The sequence below is a fragment of the Rhincodon typus genome, chromosome 8 (assembly GCF_021869965.1).
Source record: "Rhincodon typus isolate 14 chromosome 8, sRhiTyp1.1, whole genome shotgun sequence".
In the NCBI taxonomy this organism is placed as follows: domain Eukaryota; kingdom Metazoa; phylum Chordata; class Chondrichthyes; order Orectolobiformes; family Rhincodontidae; genus Rhincodon; species Rhincodon typus.
The window spans coordinates 7,823,008-7,845,491 of record NC_063339.1 but is presented as its reverse complement, the minus strand read 5'-3'; the positions used below and the strand labels follow the sequence as shown (position 1 = coordinate 7,845,491).

At 39.7% G+C, this 22,484-nt stretch overlaps 1 protein-coding gene across 2 annotated transcripts in view; it reads right to left on the bottom strand.

Moving 5' to 3' along the window:
• Window positions 1-11,760: 11,760 nt before the first annotated feature.
• ston2 (stonin 2) overlaps window positions 11,761-22,484 on the bottom strand; it is a 143,168-nt gene continuing 132,444 nt past the window's right edge. For both annotated transcript variants that reach the window (XM_048600326.1, XM_048600327.1), the window contains exons 6-7: window positions 14,258-14,460; window positions 11,761-12,532 (exon numbers count right to left, since the gene is read on the bottom strand). In XM_048600326.1, coding sequence (XP_048456283.1) covers window positions 12,449-12,532; window positions 14,258-14,460 — 287 coding nt within the window. In that variant the 3' untranslated portion in view covers window positions 11,761-12,448. The remainder of the gene's footprint in view (window positions 12,533-14,257; window positions 14,461-22,484) is intronic.

The window sequence follows — 22,484 nt, the reverse complement described above, 5'->3', positions numbered from 1 at the left end:
TCCGATTGGCTGACCTCGTTACAACCACCACATCCCTCCCTCTCTGAGTCTGAGGACATGGGCCGGTCCTTTTACTTGGAGAGCTTCCTGCAGTGTTATAGCACAGGCCTGCAGCAGTGCTCCAACGAAGCACAATGCAAACTGGAAGAACAACACTTCATCTTCGGTGTAGATACATTACAGCCTTCAGCACACAACATCAATTTTAACAATTTCAGAGCAAGAAAACCTCCTTCCTTGTCTAATACTCACGCCCACAACCCTGGGTCATGTCATGAAATGGGTTGCTTTCAGTACAGCCAACCCAATTTTAATTGCTTATAGCCCCCATTATCACCTACCCCTGGATTACCATCAACAATCCCTTTGTCTGACTACTCTTTTTTTCTTTTTCTCTCTCTCCCTCTCTCTCTAGGCTTCATCTTCACCTATCTGCTCACTCCTTTTCTCTCTTATTCTCCCATCATTGGCACAAATATTATCTTTTCCCAGTTGTTTCTAGTTCTGAAGAAGGGGCATTTGACTCGGAGCATTAAGGTTGTTTTCTCTGTTTTCGATTGTTATGGAACTTATATAGGTCATTGTTTTAAAACAAGGGGTGGCACATTTAAAACAGAGATAAGGAAAAATCACTTCTCTGAATGAATTGTGAATCTGTGGAATTCACTTCCCAAGAGCAGAGAGGATGCTGGGACATTGAGTAAACTTAAGGAGGAGATGGACATATTTTTAATCAGTAACGGGTTGAAAGGTTATGGACAGTGGACAGGAAAGTGGAATTGAAGCCAAGATGAGATCAGCCATGATCGCATTAAATGGTGGAGTAAACTTGAGGGGCCGAATAGCCTATTCCTGCTCCTAGCTCTTATATTCTTTATTTGGCTAGTCCACTTTATTTCCTGGTTAATGGAAACCCCCCAGGATGTCAATAGTAGGGGATTCAGCAATGGTAGTATTACTGAATGTCAAATGGCAATATTTGGATTCTCCTATTGGAGATGGTCATTGCCTGACATTTGTATAGTCTGAATGTGACTTGTCAATTATCAGCTCAAGCCTGGATTTGTCCAGGTTTTGCTGCATATGGATACAGATTGCTTTAGTAGCTAAGGAGTAACAAATAGTGCTGAATAATGTGCAATCATCAGCAAATATCCCCACTTCGCACCCTGTGGTGGAGGAAAACTTATGAAACCAATGAAGCAGCTGAAGATTGGGTCTAGGACCTCGCCATGAGGAACCACTGCAGAGATGTCCTGGCTTTAAGCTAAATGATCTCCAACAACCACACCATCTTCTTTACACGCTTATGAAACAAACCAGTGGACTGACTCCAGTTTTACAAACATTCCTTGATGCCATACTTGGCCAAATGCTACCTTGATGTAAAGGTCGGTCACAATTACCTTACCTCTGGAGTTCAGGTCATTTGTCCATGTTTGGACCAAAGCTGTAATGAGGTAATATTTTCTGTAAAACAATATATTCTAATCCTCCAAATGAAATGTTACACATTATATCGATAAGCAAAGGAATGGACACTAGGTTTTAATGAATGATTCCACACAAAACATGCACGCATTATACAATTATCCAATTAACACATAATCCAATGTGAACATTCTGTGAACATAGTACAGTGTGAAAAATAGATCTGCCTGTTGAGTCATATTTTATTGATCGAGCGTGGCTTTGAGCTGTACAGTTCGAATTTGATCGTAGGTCAATGCTGAGTTAGCTAATCTTAAACTCTATCATTGTTACTCCTGTGATCACTTTCCTTGCAGGAAACATGAGTGAAACAACTCAAATTTGAACAATGATATTTAAAGATTTCAACAGATACTATGATACCAAATTGCTTCAAGGCTGAATGAGGCATTTAGTTTAAAAATGAATAGTTCCTGATAAAACCTTGCCATCAGGCAAAGAGTGTCGGTAAGAAGAATTATCATTGCAGTTCTGTGATAGGTACAGACAGAAAATTAACTTGGCAACAATAAAGAAGTAGCGCTGTTATGTAGCATTCTTCAGATTGTCAAGATGTCCCAAAACAATTACAGCTAATTAAGTATATTTAAAATATTGTTGTTGAGAAAGAGATTAATTGTTGAAGCTTATTGTTTTGCACATTTTTAATTAAATAGAAATCTGGAGGACACTGTTGCTTGGTGTATTGCCTATGGCACATCTCAATCAGAGTCCACTTGTTTTTCTTAATTTAAACAAAATCTGTTCCTTAGTGCATTCTTCATGGCAACACTTCAACCACCCAATCAGCACTCTGTTCCTCAAACAGCAGAAATTGCTGTTTCCTTTGAAATTTGGCATCCTTCTGAATCTGTACAAATATACATTCTGTACTATAGGCAATTTCAGTCAACATTGTGATGGAGGAAACACGGTGCCAAATTTCATACTGCAAGGATCCACACAAAACAGCAAGGAGTTAGATGGGGAGTTAGATATTCTGTTTTAATGATGTTGATTTTTAAAACTATTTTTTGGCATGTGGGCATCACTGCTAAGCCAGCAGTAATTTCCCATCAGTAACTGCTCTGGGACTGAGTTGCTTGCTAGGCCAAAACAGAGTCAACCATATTGCTGTGGGTCTGGAGTCACAGACCAGATCAGATTCCCTTCAACAAAGGATATTAGTAAACCAGATGGATTTTTACAATTGACAATGGTTATACGGTTGCCATCAGGCTAGCTTTTAACTCCAAATTTTTATTGAATTCAAATCTCACCATCTGCCATGGTGGGATTCAAACCCATGTGCTGAGAACATTATCCTGGAGGTCTGGATTACTAGGTCTAGGGTTGCCACTGTGCTACCCTATCCCAATAAATATTGGGATACAAATATTGAGAGATGAGAGGTTGAAAGATAAATGTTGACCAAAGTATCGACATAAATCCATTGATGTTCTTTATTTTATGTATATCAGAGAATACAGACCCAACCTGGGTTTAACATCATCCAGGTGACAGCACTTCTGAAGGTCATAGAATCCCTACAGTGTGGAAGCACGCCATTCAGCCCATCAAGTCCACACTGACCCTTCAAAGAGCATCTCACTCAGACACATACCCCTACCCTATGCCTGTAATCCTGCATTTCCCATGGCTAATCCACCTAGCCTGCACATCCCTGGACACAATGGACAATTTAGCATGGTCAATCCATTTAACCTGCACATGTTTGGACTGAGGGAGGAATCCAGAGCACCTGGAGGAAACCCACACAGACATGGGGAGAATGTGCAAACTCCATACAGACAGTCGCCTGAGGGTGGAAATCGAATCTGGGTCCCTGACACTGTGAGGCAGCAGTGCTAAACACTGAGCTACCGTGTCACCTAAAAAACATTGCCCTTTCAGTGACACATTGAAATGTCAGCCTAGACTATGTGCTCAAGTCTCTCGATAGGAACTTGAACCATAATCTACTCACTCAGAGGTGAGTTTAAATTTCAAAGTCAGCTTTAGCTTATATGTAAAGAACCCAGTTAGGTTAGCTCGGTATGATGCTGATTTTCTGAAGCCATGTTGAAAGTTTCAGATAATTAGAAAATTCTCAATAAATCACATGCTGTAAAATACTATCTTATTTTAATTTATTTATGGCATATAGGCATCACTAGCAAGGTCAGTACTTAATAGCCATCTTTGAGAAGGTGGTGGAGTTGCCTTTTTAATGCTGCAGTTCATGTGGTGTAGTTACAGCTGCAATGCTGTTAGGGAGGGAGTTCCAGGATATTGATCTAGTGACAAGGAAGTAATGGTGGGATATTTCCAAGGCAGGAAGATACGCAACATCAAGGGGGATTTGGAAGGTAGTGGGTTTCCCATGGTCTGCTACTCTTGTGCTTCTGGGAGGCAGAACTTTCAAATCTGGAAGATGCAATGTAAGGAGACTTTGTGAGTTGCTGCAGAGCACTTTGTAGATGGTAAAGATTGCAGCCATAGTGCACCTATAGTGGAGAGGGTGAATATGTAAGGTAACATGATTAGGTGACAACTTAGCAGGCTTACATCTTCCAGGTGGTCTCAAACTTCTAGAGTGTTGCTGGAGTTAATTAGGAGCTCTCTTGTGGCTCAGTGGTAGAGTCCCTACCCTTGCACCAGGATAGCTGGGTTCAAGTCCCTGCTCTAGAGGTGTGCAATAACATCTCTAAACAGATTGATTAGGAAAAACAGGTTAAATAAAAATTGGAGTTAATTAGTTCATTTGATGTAGATGTCACTGGCTAGCCCCACATTTATTGGCTATTGGCTAGTCACATTGCTGTGAATCTGGAGTCACATAGACGAGGTTGGCAGATTTCCTTCCCTAAAAGGTAAAATGAACCAAATAGGTTTTCACATCAATTGACAGTGGGTACATGGTTGTCATTAGCCAAGCCTGTTTAAAATTCCAGATTTGTATTGAATTTAAATTTCAGCATCTCGCATAGGCAAGAGTTGAACCCATGAACCAAGAACTTTAACCTGAATTTCTAATTTAATGACATTACTACTAGACCACCAGCTTCGCAATAAGTTGCATATGTCCAGACAAATGGAGAGCATCCCATCACTCTCCAGGCTTCTGCCTGGCAAATCAAATGGCACTCTTAATTATGTAGCACAAACGTTACTTGTCACTTATCAGCCTGAACCTGAATGTTGTCAGCTTTTGCTGCATTTCGGCACAGACTCCTTCATTATCTGTTGAGTTATAAGTGCAACTGAACACTAATTAATCATCAGCAATTATCCCCACTTCTGACAATGTGTTAGAAGGAAGATCATTAACGAAGCAGCTATAGATGGAGGGGCCTAGGACACTAACCTGAGAATGTTTTTCAGTGACGTCCCAGTACAAGAAACTGATAGTAACTGATAGCTTGTATTTTGTGCTTTTACTTAACTTTGCTATTTGGATCTAGATAAAGGATGCATAGAATTACAGATGAAGGATAATCTGTGCACCTTTCTATCATAGGGTCTAGCCATTCAATGAATAAATGAATGATGATTTATTGGCACTTGTGCTCTACAATGAATAACACAGTAAAATATAGTGAAAAGCTTCAACTGTTGCAACACTGGCGCCAATTTGAATAGTTTAAAAATAAAAAGATATAGTTGAAAGAGTCCACATTTGTTCCACTGTCTCCGCCATGAGTCCTGGGCCCTGAGCTGGTGACCAATGACACCTCGCCGCCACCCCCTCTGCTGCCTGCATCAGACCCACCAATGTCAGAGTTGCCAGTCTTTGGGCAACATCTCTCATTGCCGGGCCCACCTCACCAAGAGGCCGCTGATGCTAGGTCCCATGCCTGCCCTGCAACCAGGAGCTGCTGCCATCACCTGGCCGATAATAGTTCCTGGCCTATCACAACCAGGAGCTGCCGCCACCGCCTAACTGATAACCAGGAGACCCCACTTTGGGCTTACGGCCATCAGGAGTCCCTGGCTCTGCGAGTGCCGCTACTTCAATGACGCCTGGAATTCCCTGTTCCAGGTCTACCACGACCAGGAATCCCTGGCTCCGCTACCAGGCCAAGCCGCTGCCTCGCTAAAAGTCCCACTCCATCCACCCTCCTCCATGATGCCACCTTCTCTGCCACTGCTGACAGGAAGAAGATGAAGAAAAAGGAAAACAAAGAAGACAAAAAGAGTAGGAAAGAAGGGATGAAATGGCTGGTCTGGAGTGGATGGACCCAGGAGGCCAAATGCTGCCTACTTGCTGGCACTGCCATCTTAGAGCCTACGATCATTGTAGCTGTGAACATTTTTTCAAGTTTCCAAATTCCCTTATGAAAGTTACTATTGAATCTGCTTTCATACAGGTCATTTAAGATCAGAAGTTTGTACAGAAAAGAAAAATGTCATCTTCTCTCTGGTTCTTTTGGCAATTATCTGTTTCCACATTTATCAGAAACTAAAAGCTCATCTAATCAAGAAGAAGGCCCAGAGAAAACATAGGCCAGAAAATTCTGCACCTTGTCAGCCTACCATCTTTTACAAAGTGGAGCTCTCAAGCCACACCAGGTGATGCTTAACACGTAGTTGAGCACCATGGTGTCAGCCATTGCCTTTTGAGATGGAAGGTACCACTGCAAATAGTTATCAACCCTCCAGCTAATGAACATGGTTTGTCTTAATTCACTTTGTCAAAACTCATTTCATAAGATTCCACAGTTTCATTTTCCACCTAAGGCTTTTTAATCACCGATTGAGGATTGTAAGTTCCTGAAGAGAACTGCTTGGCTTTTGTGCTCACATATTGCATGTACACAATTCAAGCAGTTGCGGTTCTCCAGTGTCTACAACAAGCTTGAGCTTCCTGAAAGTACGCAGTAAATAAATTGTACAATTTTGAGTATATTTTTGTATAACTATGGTGACACAGTGTTAGGTACTGCTACCTCACAGTGCCAGGTGCTCAGATTTGATTCCAGCCTTGAGTGACTGCCTGCGTGGAGTTTGCACATTCTCCCCATGTCTGCTTGGGTTTCCACTGGTTTCGTCCCACAGTCCAAATAGATGTGCAGGTTAGGTGGATAGGCCATGCTAAATTGCCTATAGTGTGCAGGGATATGTAGGCTAGGTGGGTTAGCTATGCTAAATGTGCGGTTATAGGGATAGGGTGTGGGTCTGGGTGGGATGCTCTTCAGAGGGTCTGTGCAGACCTGGTGGGCCAATTGGCCTCTATCTGCACTGTAGGGATTCTATGATTCTATATTCCAGCAAGAGTTCATTGTTTGGTCTTAAGTATCCCACATATTTAGCATACAAGTATATGTTTCAGTTCTTAGGAAATGTGATATGAAAGTTGGCTTTTGAACAGAGCATAGATGAAAAGTACTGAGAGTCTCAGATAACAACCGGTTTTTCTCCCTTTAAGATGCAACACTTCATTGTTAATGCTCTGAGCCTGAGCCAAGTACCTGAAACAATTCACAAATGTGATCAAACAACAACCTGTATTTACATAGCACCCTTAAATGTACTAAATATTGCAAGGTGCTTCACAGGAATATTAACAGGCAAAATCTGAAACCAGGACAGACAAAGAGGCTTTTGATTATTATGAATTTGTTCAGTACTTACCTGTATTCTACGATGAGGTAAAACTGATAGGTCACTGACCTGAAAAGTTAACTCTGTTTCTTTCTCTATAGATGCTGCCCATTTACTGAGTGTTTACAGCATTTTCTGTTAAAATTATTTAAGATTGTACCTGATTTGTCAGAAATATTCTGATAGTTGAATGAAAGATTTTTTTGAGAGACAATTGATCTTTGGTTTTCAATGAAAGTGTTGGCATCCCTCCAAACACCATAATCCCAGAAGTTTGCACATTACCTTTTATGTACAATGGATATAATACAAATCAAAGATGGAGGGTATTTTGTCTTTCTGAACACAAGACCTTCAATTTGCTGATGACCTTCTAACAAAGGTTGCTTTGATTGCATTATCTATTGAAGAAAAAGTTGTTTAGAGTGAAGCATGCACCCTGCAGCCCAAAATAAATGCTAGAAAACCCAAATATTTATAAAAATACATACAAGTACCATATCATGTGAAAGCTACAAAATGAAACACTTTAAGCAAGTAAAATTTCAAAAGTCTCACTGCACATATTCTATTGGCTAGCCTAGTTTTCGTATTTTTATGCTTGAAAAAACTAATATGATGAAACAACAACTTGTATTTATATAGCACCCTTAAATGTAGTAAATATCGCAAGGTGCTTCACAGGCAAAATTTGAAACCAGAACAGGCAAAGAGACATTAATCCTAGTGGCAAAGTTGCTTTTAAAGAGTAACTTAAAAACAGGGAGAGGAGAGAAAGAGGGGTGGTAGGTTTAGGGAAGGAATTCCGGAGCTTAGGACCGAGATAGTCAAAAGGCATTTGTACTAATGATTCAGCAAAGGAATTTGTGCATTGACAAGTGGTCAGATTTGGAGGAGCCAAGATCCAGTAGAGTTCTAGGTTTGAAATAAAATGTTCAATTTGAGATGCATGTGAGAAAAATATAAAATTTTAAAACAAAATCAGGTAAATCAGAAGATTTCCTCAAGTTAGGAGGGACGTGCAAATTTATTTAAAAACCTACAGAAAGACTTCCTGCAAATCTAGGTTGATCACATGCTTAGGCGAAAGGCTCCTTCCCTTAGCTGAATAGATTCAACTTCTTTATGAAAAATGTTATAGAAGAGGCATTTCATTCACAATGACTAACAGCTATGGGATTTGTATATGGGATGAAACAGAACAAAGATTCAGCAGAAAAATGCAGGCACTTCTTTCAGAATGGATTTGATTGCTGATTTGCTCAGGCAGAACTGCTCCTCACATTTCTGTCCCTTTTAATTTTGTTTTCACTGTGGTACTAAAGTCTAAAAAAATGATTCCCTCTTTCCAACTTCCAAAAACATTATCCCTGACTTATGTGAAGCAGCAATACAGGGCATTTATGTTATGGGTGGATTAATTAGATACTGATCTTTATGACTAAACCACGATAATAAAGCTGAAAGAAAACCAAAACAGTCAGGCAGAATGGAAACTGACTTTCAGTGGTGTTCCACAGGGTTCAGTGTTGGGTCCCTTGCTAGTTGTTGCAAATATTGATAACTTGGACTTAAATGCGGAGGTGTCATTGGGAAATTTGCACATTAGACAAAAATTAGCCTTGTAGTTGATAGCAAAGAGGATAGATATTTTTATTCACTTGTGAGATGTGGGTGTCACTGGCTGGCTGGCATTTATTGACCATCCCTAGGTGCCCTTGAGAAGGTGGCGGTGAGCTACCTTCTTAAACTGCTGCAAATTCATGTGCTGTAGGTTGACCCACAATGTCCTTGGGGAGGGAATTCCCAGATTTTGACCCAGCAACAGCAAAGAAACAGCAATATATTTCCAAGTCAGGATACTGAGTTGTTTGGAGGGGAGCTTGCAGGTGATGGTGTTCACATTTATCTGCTGCTCTTATGCTTCTAGATGGAAATGGTAGTGGGTTTGGAAGGTGCTATCTAAGGACCTTTGGTGAATTTCTGCAGTGCATCTTGTAGATTATACGTACTGCTGTTACTGAACATCAATGGTGGAGGGAACAGATGCTTGTGGATGTGATGCCAGCCATGTGGGCAGCTTTGTCCTGGATGGCATCAAACTTCTTGAATATTGTTGGAGCTGCAACCATATAGGCAAGTGAGGAGTATTCCATCACATTTTTGAGTTGTGCCTTGTAGATGATGCTCAGGCATAGGGAAGTCAGGAAGTGAGTTATTCCTAGCCTCTGACCTGCTCTTGTAGCCACTGTATTTATATGTTGAGTCTGGTTGAGTTTCTGGTCAACGGTAACTGACCTCCGACAACCTGAATTAAACTCCATCTGCCATTCCTCGGCCCACAGACTGAGTTGGTCTAGATCCCGTTGTAATCTTGGATAACATTCTTCAGTGTCCACTGTCCCGCCAATTTTGGTGTCATCTGCAAACTGTTTTGATTTTGTTTCAGATTTCCAGCATCTGTGATTCTTTCGGTTTTTTGATGGATTTAAGGTGATTGATAGAAAGAATAGAGAGGAAATGAGGAAAATCCTTTTCACCCAGAGAGTAATTGGTGTTTGGAATTTAGCACAACAGGTTCAATAGACTGAATGGCCTAGTAATACTTATCTTATGGTTTGTTGATGGGAGGCAAAAACCCACAGCTTGTTTAAAAGGAATCTGGATCTGCATCTGAAGTGTTACTTGCAAGCCTATGTATCAGGTTCTGAAGGCGAGATAAGAATGGACAGCTAGTTTTAATTTTAGCCAGCACAGACTTGATGAGGTGCATAGCCTATTTCTGTGCCATAATTTTTCTATGACTATAGATCTTTCTTTCGCTTCTGGTTAAGGATTGCAACCTGGTAATAGCCTATAGTACAGGTAACGCTTTTAGGTAATAGCCTGCAGCTCACATTATGTTTTGATGTTGGAACTATTGAGTTTCTGCAAACCAGTTCCTCTAAATAATGCAGCACAACCATTTTGGTCTCACTCAGCAACGCTATCTTTAAAATAAAAATATTTGTAAAGGGATAGCATGCTATATAAATGCATGTTTTCATTATTTCTGCTGCCTGGGCAAATAATATTTTGTTTAGAGACTCAAAAAATTATAATTTAGTTTTAAACATTCTGGCTTTGCACCCAAAACTGATCCCAGCATTTCTTCTTGAATAAATGTACGCCCTTGGTATCTCAATATCCTTTCCAGTTTGCAGAATATACAAACCATAATCATGAAAAGTATAAACAAACTATAATATGTTGAAAGTTTTTCTGCAGGTCTCACATACTTAACATTCTGTCAATTATGCCCTATTGTAAAGGTATCACATCGTAGGACTGAGAAGCCATTTGTCTCAGATATCTGTGTTGATGTATTGTGAGAATTATCCTTCTCTACATAATAGACATATTTTTAATCAATAAGGGAATCAAGGATTACAGGGAAAAGGGGAGAAGTGAAGTTGAGGATCATCACATCAGCCGTTATCGTATTATAAAGTGCTCAGCAGATTCAATGGACTGAATGGTCTAGTTATGCTTATCTTATGGTCTATTTAATCAGTCCCAGAAACCAACTCCCACATCCATACAAATTTCTCTTTTTCAAATATATCTAATTCTCTTTTGAAAGGGTTAGATCGCATGTGATTCCACCATCCATTCCAGATCATAATTTTCTATGGAAAGAAGAGACATTTTTCTTTCTGGTTCTTTGCTCATTTTCATATATCTGCATCCTCTGGTCACCTATTGTTCTACCAGTGGAAACATTTTCACCATATCAAAACTCTTCCAACCTAAAATACTACTCTTACACTTCCCACTAACCTTCTCTGCTCGAAGAACAAGTCTTTCTAGCCTCTCCACATAATCAACGTCTCAGCTTCCTGATATTTTTCTAATGAATCTCCTTTGCACTAACTAAAAGATTTAATATCCTTCCTCCAATTCCTTGTGCAATTCTAATACAGAAGTCTTGCAACATTAGTGTTATATTGTTAGTTTAGTCAAGTATCTTATAGTGCTGCAAATATCACAGTAGTCAATGTCTAACCTAAGAATGCTGCTACAAAGGAATCTGAATCCAATGCAGAAATTTGACATACATATTGTAGTTGTGTTTTCCTCCTCGTTCCCCTTACATTCACCTTTTGCACTCTTGTACAATTCACCTGGTATCCTAGGCATACTAATTTACAGTTTACATCCATAATTATCAGATCCTAGTACTGACCTATTTATTACAATTTGATTTTTAAAATTTAATAGAATGATAAAGATTTAATTTTCGTCCTAGGAAAAGAATTACCATAATTGCAGAAGTTATAGAGATTTAGCAACAATCAAAAAAACCCTTATGCAATCGTTTTCTGTTGAGATTATTGATTGATTGTGTTTTTGATAGAAACTGGCAGCCTTCTAAACCTACTTAATTTGTGAATCAAGATACTGAGTGGTTCATAGTGAATTTCACAAATGCCACAAATTTGAGCTGATTCTTTTCTTTGCTAACCAAAGATGCTGAGGCTAATTATAACATTGATGCAGAAGTTAGATCAGCAAATCCACCTCAGACTGGGGCTGGAGCCAGTCCTCCTAGTCAGCGTGACTCAGTTAAATACTCTTGACAGGAATTCTAAGAAATCAGGGTGTTGAGGAGCTGAAAGAGAATATTAGCAATAAAAATCAAATAAATTTTGATTGCAGCTCTGCAAAACATTTAATTTTCACAATAAGTAGAGGATATATCTCATTGTTCCAAAGGCTATTCATTTTAACAATGTTTTTAAAAAAAATCGATCAAGTGGTTTGAAAACTATCATCTCTCAGCAGATCAGAGGAATGAACCAGTGCATCTTTAATTTAAACATTTTCAGTTCATATCCATTTGAAAAAAAATATCCAGCAGAAAACCTCAATCTCAGACACACACTGAACAGCAAGGCAAGGGCAAGGAGGGCTGCTGAATGCAAATGTGTGATGATTCTTTTCTTCTACCACCAAGACATGGGAAAACAACAACAAAATAAAGATCAATGTTTTATCCTAAAATGACTTGTATTCCCCACATTTCCCAACTCTGCTTAAGGTTCCGAGTACACACAAGATTAAAAACAAAATTGGTTATGTGTTATTTGGTGAGAATGACCATAAAATCTGTACAGAGGAATTGAATCCACACTTGTTCAGTCATCTATGTTCCTGTCACTGTATCTTGACCCAATCAAATTCATGAAATACTGAAATCAAAATTTTCTCTTTTGCTCTCTTCAGTGCTTGAAATTTGTATGATGGCAGCATTATGCTATTTGATGTTTTGACAGGTTGAATTTCCATTGTAAAAGTACCAAGTCGATTATGTTGCCTCTGAATTTAGAAGGGTTCATTGATGAATGCACTCATTTGGATGATCGGTTTCCATACTGTCGACATTTGGAGCCTGAACCTTTTTCTGTTCCATTTCCACCTGAACAAAATTGAAATAGAAGCATCAGTGCAGATGAAAGGTTAGCACTGCTTTTAGAATTATTCCAGAATAAAATCATATTGCACAAGTGCCACCATAACAGACTAACACAATGGCTTCTGTCCTTGCCAAATAAGAAAACAAAATATACCAATTTTAAATCAATAATTTTAAAGTGGGTGGGCATATATAGAGAGGGACCTGGGTACATGTGAGGAAGTTATTGAGGGGTCAGATTGAGAATGCAGTTAACAAAACATACTAGGATCTTAGGTTTTATTAATATGGGCATAGAGTACAAGAGCAAGTAGGTTATGTTGAACTTGTGAAGAAGTTTGGCCTCAACTAGAGTTGCTTCCAATGTTGGCATTACACTTAAGGAACAGAAAAGATTCATTAAAAATGTTCCAGGGATGAGGAACTTCAGTAATGTGGCTAGATTGAAGAATTTGGTACTGTTTTCCTTGTAAAAGAGAATGTTGAGGACAGATTTGATGAAAGTATTCAAAATCAGGAGTCTGGATAGGGTGGGGATGAAGAAACTGATCCCACTATTGGAAGTACTCAGAATGAGAGGGCACAGATTTAAGGTAATTGGCAACAAAAGCAATGGAGACTTGAGGATAAATGAATTCAAACAGCAAGTGGGTTAAGATCTGGAATGTGCTAATGTGAGTGGGGTGGAGATAGATTCAGTTGAGGCATTCAGGATGGAATTAAATTATTATCTGCAAAGGAAGAGTATGCAGGGTTATAGAAAAAAAACAATCAGGAATTGCACTGCTCATTTAGAGAACTGAAGCAGACAAATGGGTAAATGACTTTTTTCTGTGTTGCAATAATTTTCTGATTTTAATGGTCCGGAAAGGTGACATTTTCATGAATAGATTTAACTTGTAACTATTATCATATGTTGCAAGATTAGGGTTTGAAAATATAAGAACACAGACTGATTTTCCCGTGGCTGACTCAAAACGGACAACTGGGGATAGACAATGAGTGCTGGTTTTGCTAACAATACCCAGATTCTGTGAATGAATAGAAATATTTGCAACATATGTCTGGGAGGAATTCCATTGCGAGGAATGGGTTAAACTTATTCTTTTATATTTTCCTTGCAATTTGCTTCAATGATTTATAGCACAGGAACCTTTGATAGGAATTTATATAGCATGAGCAATTCAGTAATGAACATTAGTGGGGAAAGAAGCAATGGCATGGAGGTCAGAACTTCCTCATTTCTGAGGAAGGGTAACTCGACCTGAAACATTAACTCTGATTTCTCTCCACAGATCATGCTGAGCTTTTCCAGCAATCTCTATTTTCGGGCCTAGAGGTTTTTTCGCTAGACTATTAATCTAGTGACCCAGGTCGTAAAAGAAACTGGATGATGATCATGAAACCATTGTCAATTGTCAGAAAAACCCATCTGGTTCACTAATGTTCTTTAGGAAAGGAAACTGCTGTCTTTATCCAGTCTGTCCTACATGTGACTCCAGACCCATAGCAATGTGGTTGACTCTTAACAGCCCTCTGAACAATTACAGATAGGTAATAAATGCTGGCCTAGTCACCGTTGCCACGTCTCATAAATGAATTTCTTAAGAAGCAGTACAGGGACAGAATTGGATGGGAGGGATGTAAGTTTGAGCATTTTGCAACTTAAGATATTGGTTCTTTTGTAAAAAGTGTTCATTTTTCAAAGAAAGTGAATATAAAGTGTACCTGATAACTGTAATGAGCTTTGTAAACAACCCATTTTCTCACATCATTCTTATTGGCCACTCCAATTGATCTAACTGCTGCTTTGGATGCTGAAGCACTGGGCATGTCGAATTCCACATCCACATAGTGGACAAAACTAACAGGTACCTCCCGATCAGATCCCAGTTCAAGGTGGCAGTAAAAAGAATGTGGATGGCCTGAAGCTGAAGAAAATTTTATTGGCATAATTAAACAAATTTTATACCGTTTTAAGAACAGTAACTATTAACCTTTGCTGCACTGAATGCCAGTGCAGTCATTCAGTTATAAATAAACAGCTTGAATAAATGCTCATACAATATAGTTAGGCAACTTATTGCATAATGTTGTGACCTGCACAAGGTAGTATTAAATAGGCTATATAAATGCAAGTAAAATTCTAGGTTTTAGCTCAAGATGTTTTGAAAAGAGGTCATATCAGACTTGAGATATTAACTTTGCTTCTCACCACAGATGCTGCCAGACCGGCTGAGTTTCTCTAGTTTCTCTGTTTTTGTTACTGAATATTTTAAGGACATTTTATTCACGTTTTATGCAATTTTATGCCACAGGAAGTAGTTGAGGTGAAGAATCTAAATGCATTTAGGGAAAAACTAGAGAAGCATACCAGGGAGAAAGTTACAATGGTAGATTTAGATGAGAAAAAATGTAAGACATTCAAAGGGCATGGCATGGTTGGGCTAAATAGCTCAGTTCTATATTATTTGTCTTCTGCAATCCATATTGCAACCTTCAAGACTCAGCATGAACTTCAACACTTTCAGATCATAAGCACTGCTCGTATAGGAGTTTTGGACAGCATATGTTGATAATATTTCTGTTGCCATCTGCACCTTTCCTAACATAGAACATACAGCATAACAGCACAGGAACAGGCCTTTCAGGCCAAGATGTTGTGTCAAACATGATGCCAAATTAAACTAATCCCTTCTGCCTGCCAATACACATATTCAAAAGCCCTTTAAATGCCCCTGTTATATCTGCCTCCACTACTACTCCTGGAAATGCATTCCAGGCACCTACCAGACTGTGTAAAAAAAATTTCCCCTCACATCTCCTTTGAACTTATCCCTTCTTAAATGCATGCCCTCTAGTATTAGACATTTCAACTCTGGGAAAAAGATTCTGACTGGCAACCCTATCTATGCCTCTCATAATTTTATAAATTTTTATCAGGTCTCTCTTCAGCCTCCACTTCTCCAGCTGAAACAATCTGAGTTTGTCCAGCCTCTCCTTGTAGCTCATGCCCTCTAATCCAGGCAGCATCCTGGTAAACCTCTTCTACACCATCTCCAAAGCATCCACATCCTTCCTGTAATGTGGTGGCCAGAATTGAATGCATTACTCTAAGTGCGGCCTAAACAAAGTTTTATAAAGCATCTTCTGATTCTTGTCCCATTACCACACTTTATGCCTTGGACCATCGTTTATTTTATCACTTAATGAGGTCTGCCCTTCACATATTGACAGATATACCTTGTCTTTCCACTCTCTGCCTCCGTTCCACACAACTGTACTAGGTTAGAAACTGTTAAGTCTCTGACAAAACAAAATCCAGAAACTAAATACTCAGCTGGTCTTGCAGCATCGGTGGAAAGTACAACAGTTAACTGATCAGATTTTCACTTCTGAGATTGGTAGCTCGAATTGAGGAATTTACCAAATTAGCAGACCCACCTCATTTTAAAAGGTCTTTGTTTGATCCAATTTTAGTTCCTGGAATGGGGTAGAAGGCAGGATTCAGTTTGGGTGGGGGTCTGCCAATTCTGGAAACAGATCCTAGGTGGTCACTGGAGCAGGCACGTGCCAAAGTGGGCTAGTTAGAAGGTCTAAAGTTGGCTGTCTGCAACTTTTTAGAAGCTTTTTGGTTCCTCTAGCGCTTAACCACGTCCCCGCTCCCCATGTCGCACCATACCGGTGATACCCCCACCAACCGCAGCTCGAATCAGTCAGTAATTTGAGTCTGGGTCATCTTTTGTGATCTTGCACTTGACAGTAAACCCATCAGCAGTGGGAATGCTGGCTCAACCTAGGGGCATATAGACCAATTATAGGACTTTAACCACTGTCCCCTCTGACACCATTAATGCAGAGCAGATCAGAAAAACTTTACCTTGAAAAATGTCCTTTACCCCACTCCCCAGTGCTGCCTTGTTCAATATTGATAATTCTTTTGTAACTGTGTTGAAATTCCAACTTAGCCAAGATAGCAGTGTAGACAGAATAAAGATTAATGCTTTGAGTACAGTTTGTTCTAGTATACAGACAGTTTATAACATCTAAAGGGAATACATATTAGGCAACAATCATTGTTTTAGTTGATTGTTCACATTCTAGTTTAATTCAAATTTGCCATCTGCAGGGTCTCTCATTGACACAGTCAGTGGAACTAGAATTTTGTTTGCTGCAGTGTGTAAAATTATTCACTGTCAGAACTTAAAACAGAAATCTGCAAATCTTTTTTGGTGACAACAACAATTTGTATTCATATAGCACCCTTGAAATATAAAAATATTCCATGGTCCTTCATGAACAAATACAGAAACAAAATTTCTCACCGGGCCCACATAAGGAGGCAGGTGACTAAAAGCTTAGAGGAAGGTTTTAAGGAACAACTTAAAGAAAAGTGATCTAAAGAAGACAGATTTCGAGGGCTAAGGGCGTAGACTGTTGAAGAGATACCAACAAAGGTGGGGTTATTAAAATCAGGGAAACTCAAGCAGTCAGAATTGGAGGAGAGCAGAGATCTTAGAGGGTTCTAAGGCTTGAGAAAATTACAGAAATAAGAGGAGTGTTGAGGGCTTAGAGAAATTTGTGAATACGGATGTAAGTTAAAATCAAGGTATTGCCAACCAAGACTCAGTTGCTGTGAGTCACTGTGTTTTGAATGATTTTAAACTAATGTAGGACATAGTTAGGGAACTGACCAAGTGGGCATTGAAATACAAGTAGAAAATACTAAAGTAAGTTTCAGCAGCATGTGCTAAGACAAGGGCTGAGTCTGGTGATGTTAGAAAGGTGGAAATGGTCATCTTGTTGATGGTGCAGTCAAAATTACATCTTATTGTCAAACAGGATGTTGAAGTTGCAGACAGTCTGGTTAAACTTCAGTATGCGATCAGGTAGAGGGACAGAGTCACTAGATGGGAACTAAGGATCATTGCTTTAGTCGACTACAGAACGGTTCTATTCATCTATGACTGCTTGTTGGACAACCAGCATGTCAGATGAGACACAGTGACAATGACAAAAATGGTGATTGTGAGGTTGAGCTGGATGTCATCATTGTATGTATGAAACCAGATATTTTGTTTCAGTTTATTTTGCTGGAGAGGTAGTTTATGGATGGAATTTCTTGTCAAAAAACAATACTCATTGATACACATTTGGAACTGTAATACTGAAAAGCTATGTTTACATGGATCTTTTAATAGCCATGTGCTTTCCTCTTTTGATGCATTGACGTACTTAAAAGAGAGGCAGTGGTGCAGTGGGAATGTCACCAGATCACCAATGTTTTCTCAGAGTGTTGTGGGACTTTGGAACTCTCTGCTCAATTTGTAGAGCAAGTGGAGTCATTAAATATTCTTAAGGCAGAGGCAAATAGATGCATGTTGGGCTTGGGAAACGCAAGTTATCAGGAATAAATGAAAATGAGGAATTCAAAACACAGGCAGACAAGCCGTAATATCACTGAATAGCAGAGAAAGCTCAAGGGATCAAATAACCTTCTTCTCTCCCATTTCATAGGTTAGTATATCCTACCCCATTGACAGAGCAGAATTATCAGAGGTGGCACAATGGTATATGGTAGTGAGGTAGTTACCCTGGGAGTCATCAACATGGACCTCAGACTCCTTGGGTTCAAAGCATCATAGAGATAGAGAGTCATAGAGTCATGCAGCATGGAAACAGACCCCTCAGTCCAACTCATTCATGCTAACCAGGTTTCCCAAACTAAACTAGTTCCATCTGCCTGCAATTGGTCCATATCCCTCTAAATGTTTCCTATTCATGTACCTGTCTAAATATCTTTTAAATGTTGTAACAGTACCTGCATCTACCACTTCTTCTGGCAGTTCATTCCACATGTAAACCATCCTTAGTGTGAAAATGTTGCCACTCAGATCCCTTTTAAATCTTTCCCTTCTCACCATAAACCTTTGCCTTCCAATTTTGAATTCCCCTACCCTGAGGAAAAGACCCTTGCTATTCACTTTATCTATGCCCCTCAGGATTTTATAAACCTCTATAAAGTCACCCCTCAATCTCCTACACTCCAGGGAAAAAAGGTCCTGTCCATCCAGCCTCTCCTTACAACTCAAACCCTCCAGTCCTGATAACATCCTTATAAATCTTTTCTGCACCATTTCCAATTTAATAATATCCTTCTGATAGCGGAATGATCAGAATTGTACACAGTGTTGCAAAAGTGGCCTCACCAACATCCTGTACAGCCACAACATGACATCCCAACTCATATACTTAATGCTCTGACCAATGAAGGCAAGCTAAAACCTTTTTTACCACCCTGTCTACCTGTGATGCCACTTTGAAGGAACTATGCACTTGAACCCTTAGATCTCACTTTTTGACAACACTCCCCGGAGCCCTAACATTAACTGGTCAAACATGCACAAAGAAACCTGTTAATTAATGCCTACCACACTCCCTCTCCTCAGCCGTGAATCAGCACACACCGATGTTGAACATTACATGGAAAAAAACATGAAGGCTAGCAAGTGCACAGAATATACCTTTGGAGACGTACTTCAATGTCCATCACCAAGAGTGACTCGGTAGTGGTACTATTGTAGAACCTAGCATTCAGCTTTAAAGTTAGAAACTGGGATCAGAAACAACTATGCTAAACTTAAATAAGGCTACTGACAGGGGAATGAGACAGTAGAGTTGGCTGGAGTTTTTATTCACTTAGGGAACGTTGGCATCACTAGCAGGGCCAGCATTTATTGCCCATCCCTAGTTTCCCTTGAGAAGGATGTGGTAAGCTGCTTTTTGAACCACACAGTCCATGCAGGCCCACAATGCCATTAGGGAGGGAACTCCAATGAGCAGGGAAGGGGGGTTAGTGGAAAAGACGGCTGTGGAACAATAGTAGATGTTTAAGAAGATAGTTCATGCACAGCAAACATATATTCCAGTGAGAAAGAAGGAATCTAGGAAGGGGAGAAGCCAACAACCAAGAAAATTATATTATCAAATTGAAATACAAAACATATAATTTGACAAAGGTGAGTGGTAAACCAGAGAATTATGAATGACTAAAAGTAAAGACAAAATGAGAATAAAGAGAAAGAAAATAATTTATAAGGGTGAACTAGAAGGTGATTTAAAAACAGAAGGAAGTATTTCTGTAAACGTGTAAAAAGGAAGAGAACAGGCATAGTGAACCTAGTCCTTAGAAAATAAGTCTGGGGAAACAATAATGCAGAACTAGGAAATAGCAGAGGAGTTGAATAAATACTTTGCATCAGTGTTCATGATATAGGAAAATGGATAGTTGGACTTTATTTCTAAAAGGAATGGAATGTAAATGAAGTGAATGCTGGAAATCAGATTGCTGGAAAAGCTCAGCAAGTCCGGCAGTATCTGTGGAGAGAAATCACAGTTAACGTTTCAGGTCCAGCAACCCTTCCTCAGAACTGCAAGTTCTGAGGAAAGGTTGCTGGATCTGAAATGTTAACGCTGATTTCTCTCCACAGATACTGCCGGATTTGCTGAGCTTTTCCAGCAATTTCTCTTCTTGTTTATAAAAGTAGGGAGGCTTTTAGAAAAAAATACAAGGTACTAATCAAACCACAGCTGGAATACTGAACAGTTTTGGCCCCTTATCAAGGGAAAGATATACTGGCACTGGGGGCAGTCCAGAGAAGGTTCACTAGGCTGATACCAGGTTTGTACGGACTGTCTTATGAAGACAGGTTGAGCAGGTTGGGCCTGCACTCATTGGAATTTAGAAGAATATGGGGTGACCTTATTGAAACATACAAGATTCTTAGGGGATTTCACAGAGTAGATGCAGAAAGATTGTTTCTCCAGCAGAAGAATTCAGGACCAGAGGGTTTAACCTCCCTCAGAATAAGGGGTGACACATTTAAGATAGAGACGAGGAGGAATTTGTCTCTCAGAAAGTAGTGAATCTGTGGAATTCTTTGTTGCAGAGGACTGTCAGGGCTGAATTGTAGAGTTTATTCAAGGCTCAAGTAAGACAGCTTTAGGACAATCAAGGGTAATAAGGAAAAGGCAGGAAAGTGAAGTTGAAGATTATCAGATCAACCATGATCCCGTTGAATGGGAGAACATACTCGGTGGATTGAATGGCCTACATTGGCTTCTACATCTTAAGGACATTAATAGCATTTCATAAACAACAAATAATCAAGGGGCTGAAGGGAGGTGGGGAGGAAACACAATTACTATCATGAGAGGAAAAGTACTTCAGAAACTAATGGAAACAAAGGTTAATAGATCTCCTGGACCTGTTGGTTTGCATCGCAGGATTTTAAATTGAGTAGCTACAGAGATAGTAGATGCAGTGGTAGTAATCTTCCAAGAATCCTTAGATTTGGGAGAAGTGTCAGAGGACTGGGAAACTGCCAATATAGCACCCTTATTCAAAAAAGAAGGAAGGGAGACAAGAAAACCAGGTAACTCTAGCTTAACAACTGTTATTGGGAAGATGTTACAGTATATCATAAAGGATGTAATAGCAGAGCATTTAGAAATAAAGGACACAATCAAGCAGAATCTGCCAGGCCTCATCAAGGGGAAATCATGCCCAATGAACTTATTACAGTTGTAAGGACCTTTTTATTTTTCTGTATTTTTGATTGCAGACTGAAATGTGAAAAGCACTGTTTTAAAAACTAAGTGATGACAATTCTTTGAGGAAGAGAAAAGGTTAAGTAAAGGGGAACCATTTGGATTTCCAAAAGGTTTTCAATAAGGTACCGCACATAAGGCTACTTAATAAGATAACGTCACATGATTTTGAGGGTTGTATATTAGCATAGATAGAGGATTGGCTAACGAATTGGAAATCAGAGTAAGGATAAAAGGGGCCATTTTCAGGAGTGCCATAGGAATCAGTGCTGGGGCCACAATCATTTACAGTATATTAACGACTTGAATGACGAAAGTGAATGTGTTATCACCGAGTTTGTGGAAGATACAAAAATAGGTGGGAAGGCAAGTGGTAAAGATGATAAGAAGAGTCTAAAGAGGGATACAGGCAGAAAGCTGCTGCAGAGAGAGGAATTTGGAAGCCTTCATGCATCAATCACAAAAAGCTAGCATCTGCATTCAGTGGGTAATAGGATCGAAAAATGAACTGTTGGCCTCTATTTCAAAGGGAATGGAGTAAATAAATAAGGAGGCCTAAAACTAAGCAAACCACTAGTCAGACGACAACTGCAGTGCTGTGTATAGTTTTGGTCTCATTATCTATGGAAATATATATTATCATTAGAGACAATCCAGAGAAAGTTAACTTGGTTGATTCTAGTTACGGTCGGATTTCCTTATGAAGAGAGCTCGAGTAGGTTGGTTATACTCACTGGCGTTTAGAAGAATCGGAGAAGACCTTATTGAAATACACAAGACTCTTCGGAGGCTTGACAGGGTGGATACAGAGGGATTGGTTCCCCTTGTGAGACATATGGTCTCACAAGGCGTTGCCCATTTATGACAGAGAGGAGGAGGGTTTCTTTCTCTCAGAGGGTAATGAATCGAAGGCTTTCTTCATTGTAGAAAGCTGCTACAAAATGTGTGAATGAGAAAAGACTGAGCATCACATTGCAATTTTACAACAGATTCTGGAGAATGGAGGAATCTTCAGAATGAAATGGGTGGATAGCAACTGTCAGCAATGAGATAACAAGGTGTAGAGCTGGATGAACACAGCAGGCCAAGCAGCATCAGAGGAGCAGGAAGGCTGACGTTTCGGGCCTAGACCCTTCTTCAGAAATGGGGGAGGGGAAGGGGTTCTGAAATAAATAGGGAGAGAAGGGGAGGTGGATAGAAGATGGATAGAGGAGAAGATAGGTGGAGAGGAGACAGACAGGTCAAAGAGGCAGGGATGGAGCCAGTAAAGGTGAGTGTAGGTGGGGAGGTAGGGAGGAGATAGGTCAGTCCAGGGAGGACGGACAGGTCAAGGGGGCGGGATGAG